This window comes from Nicotiana tomentosiformis, chromosome 3 (assembly GCF_000390325.3).
Source record: "Nicotiana tomentosiformis chromosome 3, ASM39032v3, whole genome shotgun sequence".
NCBI classification, from domain to species: Eukaryota; Viridiplantae; Streptophyta; class Magnoliopsida; order Solanales; family Solanaceae; genus Nicotiana; species Nicotiana tomentosiformis.
Window position 1 is genome coordinate 30,651,446 of NC_090814.1, and position 3,847 is coordinate 30,655,292.

At 40.8% G+C, this 3,847-nt stretch overlaps 2 protein-coding genes across 2 annotated transcripts; both read left to right on the top strand.

Moving 5' to 3' along the window:
- Positions 1–236: 236 nt before the first annotated feature.
- LOC138907562 (uncharacterized) lies at positions 237–662 on the top strand. The gene has a single exon (XM_070198161.1). The coding sequence runs from the start codon at positions 237–239 to the stop codon at positions 660–662; it is 426 nt and encodes a 141-aa protein (XP_070054262.1).
- A 1,020-nt stretch (positions 663–1,682) lies between these two features.
- LOC138907563 (uncharacterized) lies at positions 1,683–3,563 on the top strand. Its single transcript, XM_070198162.1, has 3 exons — positions 1,683–2,009; positions 2,148–2,440; positions 3,248–3,563. The coding sequence occupies exons 1-3, from the start codon at positions 1,683–1,685 to the stop codon at positions 3,561–3,563; spliced, it is 936 nt and encodes a 311-aa protein (XP_070054263.1).
- The last annotated feature ends 284 nt before the right edge of the window (positions 3,564–3,847 follow it).

The window sequence follows — 3,847 nt, forward strand, 5'->3', positions numbered from 1 at the left end:
TTCGTAGGTAGCCTGACAATTAGCATCATTTATTTTTGAAAGTTATTTTATGGGCAATTAAGACATTTTCAGTTTTTGTTTTTTTTAATGTTTCCATGTTGAAATAATTGCTCGAATCATTGAACTGCATTTGTTTGACATTTTTGATATTTATCAATGGATTATTGTTTTATTATTTATTATTATCCTTTACATTTTCTCTCTACAGCGTTATTATTACTTACCCTAATGAACCTATGACTGTGACATGTAATGAGACAAAGAAACATAAGGATAGTGATTCAGAGTATTTGGAAGAAGATGTAATACCCGAGGAAATTATCAGAGAAGTGGAAAATTTTGAAAACAAGCCTAAGTCCAATTTGGATAAGACTGAAACAGTTAATTTGGGAGACTCCGAAACAGTCAAGGAAACGCATGTAAGCATTCATCGATTGTCGTTAGAGAAGGAAGGATACATCCAATTCTTGAAAGAGTATATGGATATTTTTGCATGGTCCTACGACGATATAACCGGTTTGAGCACTTCCATAGTGGCTCATAAACTACCTATCGATCCCATGTGTCCGCCTGTAAAGCAGAAGCTCAGAAACTTCAAGCCAGATATGAGTCTGAAAATAAAAGAGGAAGTTACCAAGCAAATCAAAGCTAGGGTTCTCTGAGTGGTTGAATATCCAACCTGGTTGGCTAACATCATGCCAGTTCCGAAGAAGGACGAGAGAGTCAGAGTATGTGTCGACTATCGGGATTTAAACAGAGCAAGTCCCAAAGATGATTTCCCATTGCCTAATATAAACATACTAATCGACAATTGTGCCAAGCATGAGCTCCAGTCCTTTGTGGATTGTTTCGCGAGATATCATCATATCTGGATGGATGAAAAGGATGCTGAAAAGACAACCTTTCTTACACCATAGGGAGTGTATTGATACAAAATGATGTTTTTTGGCTTAAAGAATGCTGGAGCCACTTATATGAGGGCCATGACAACCATTTTCCACGACATGATACACAAGGAGATAGAGGTGTGCGTGGGCGACGTCATCATCAAATCTAAGAAGGGTACAGATCACATAGCAGACTTGAGGAAATTCTTTGATCGACTTCGAAGGTACAATCTGAAACTAAATCCCGCAAAATGTGCCTTTGGAGTCCCTGCTGGAAGTTGTTAGGGTTCATCGTCAGCCGCCGAGGAATTGAGTTAGACCCATCAAAGGTCAAGGCTATCCAAGACTTGCCACCTCTAAAGAACAAGAAAGATATGATGAGTTTCTTAGGGCGTCTCAATTACATCAACCGTTTCATAGCACAATCAATTGTGATCTGTGAACCAATTTTCAAAATGTTGAAGAAGGACGCTGCAACAAGTTGGATCGAAGAATGTCAAAAAGCCTTTGACGAAATCAAGGAATATTTGTCCCACACCACCAGTCCTGGTCCTACAGGAACCTGGGAGACCTCTGCTACTCTATTTATCTGTACTAGCTGGGGCTTTCGGATGTGTCTTGGGACAACATGATGAGACAGGAAGAAAAGAACAGGGCATATACTATCTGAGTAAGAAGTTCACACTCTACGAAGTACGGTATTCTTTGTTGGAATGCACCTGCTGTGCTCTGACGTGGATAGCTCAAAAGTTGAGGCACTACTTTAGTGCCGACACCACATATCTCATATCAAGGATGGATCCGCTAAAATACATCTTCCAGAAACCCATGCCTACAGGGAAGTTGGCAAAATGGCAGATATTGCTGAGTGAGTTCGACATCATCTATGTAACTCAGAAAGCGGTCAAGGGGCAAGCGTTGGCAAATCATCTGGCAGAAAATCCTATAGGTGGAGAATACGAACCACTAAAAACGTATTTTCCCAATGAAGATGTCTCATTCGTAAGAGAAGATATCACCGAAACATACGATGGTTGGAGAATGTTCTTCGATGGAGATGGAAATTTCAAAAGAGTGGGTATCGGAGCAGTTTTGGTATCAGAGACATGTCAACATTATCCAGTATCTGCAAAGCTCAGATTTCCATGTACCAACAACATGGCAGAATATGAGGCTTGAATCTTGGGACTCAAGTTGGCCATTGACATGAATATTTAGGAATTACTGGTAATTGGTGACTCAGGCCTTTTAATACATCAGGTTCTAGGAGAATGGGCTACAAAGAATACCAAAATATTGTCGTACTTGTACTATGTACAAGAATTGATGAAGAGATTCACAAAGATAGAGTTCAAACATGTTCCGAGAATCCAAAATGAGTTCACAGATGCATTGGCCACTCTATCTTCCATGATACAACACCCAGACAAGAATTTTATCGATCCTATCCCAGTAGGGATTCATAATCAGCCAGCTTATTGTGCTCATGTTGAAGAAGAAACTGATGGAAATCCATGGTTCCATGACATGAAAGAATATTTGGCAAAAGGAGAGTACCCGGAGCACGCAAATCATACTTAGAGACTCACACTACGAAGATTATCCAACCACTTCTTCCAAAGCGGAGGAATCCTATACAGAAGTACTCCGGATCTAGGGTTATTACGGTATGTCGACACCAAGGAAGAATCCAAATTGCTCGAAGAGACACATGCCGAAACTTGTGGACCACGTATGAATGACTTTGTTTTACCTAAGAAGATATTAAGAGCAGGATATTTTTGGATGACTATGGAAACGGACTGCATCAAGTATGTCCAAAAGTGTCATCAATGCCAAGTACATGCGGATATGATACGAGTGCCACCCAATGAACTCAATGCAACAAGTGCACCTTGGCCTTTCTCCGCTTGGGGGATGGATGTCATCGGTCCAATCGAACCCACTGCGTCAAATGGGCACAGGCTCATTCTAGCAGCCATAGACTATTTCACAAAATGGGTTGAAGCGGCATCTTACAAGGCTGTAACTCAGAAGGTCGTCACAGATTTTGTTAGGGATCGTATTGTTTGTCGATTCGGGGTGCCGGAATAAATCATCATCGACAACGCCACCAACCTTAATAGTGATTTAATGAGATCCATGTGTGAAACCTTTAAGATCAAGCATAAGAATTCCACAGCATACAGGCCACAAATGAATGGAGCTGTGGAAGCCGCCAACAAGAACATCAAGAAGATATTAAGGAAGATGGTAGATAATCACAAACAATGGCACGAGCAATTACCATTTGCCTTATTGGGATATCATACCACGGTTCGCACATCAACTGGGGAAACTCCTTATTTACTGGTCTACAGTACTGAAGTCGTCATTCCTACCGAAGTAGATTCTTTAAGAATTATACAAAAGGTTGAACTCACTGATGCAGAATGGATACAAAGTTACTATGAACAACTGGCTCTCATTGACGGGAAAAGAATGAATGCGGAATGTCATAGTCAGCGTTACCAAAACAAAATGTCCAGAGCTTTCAACAAAAGGGTCAGGCCTAGACAATTCACACTAGGGCAGCTAGTGCTAAAGCGGATCTTCCTGCAACAAGATGAAGCCAAAGGGAAATTTTCACCCAATTGGCAAGGGCCCTACATGGTTCACAGAGTACTAACAGGATGAGCGATAATACTTGTAGAAATGGACGGAGAAGTTTGGCCAAAACCTATCAACTCAGATGCAATCAAAATATACTATGTTTAGATTGTGTACATTCCTTCATTTGATGTAACTGAGCTACGCTTGACCTGATTCCCGTTTAAGAGGGAATACATAGGTAGCCCTGTGGGTTCGGTCACATCTCAATAAAATCTTCATTTTTCCATGATCAGAAACTGGGGCAAAATTTTGAGGAGGACCCTCAAAATTTTGAAGCAAGTCCAGCCAACTTCGTCATATGCAGAACA

What these genes read in the sequence shown, in the direction of transcription:
- LOC138907562 (XM_070198161.1), top strand. Translation starts at nt 237, where the DNA reads ATGACTGTGACATGTAATGAGACAAAGAAACATAAGGATAGTGATTCA.
- LOC138907563 (XM_070198162.1), top strand. Translation starts at nt 1,683, where the DNA reads ATGGATCCGCTAAAATACATCTTCCAGAAACCCATGCCTACAGGGAAG. An exon ending in AGACATGTCAACATTATCCA is followed by an intron (nt 2,010 to 2,147) that starts GTATCTGCAAAG and finishes TTAATACATCAG; the next exon opens with GTTCTAGGAGAATGGGCTAC. An exon ending in GAATATTTGGCAAAAGGAGA is followed by an intron (nt 2,441 to 3,247) that starts GTACCCGGAGCA and finishes ACTGGTCTACAG; the next exon opens with TACTGAAGTCGTCATTCCTA.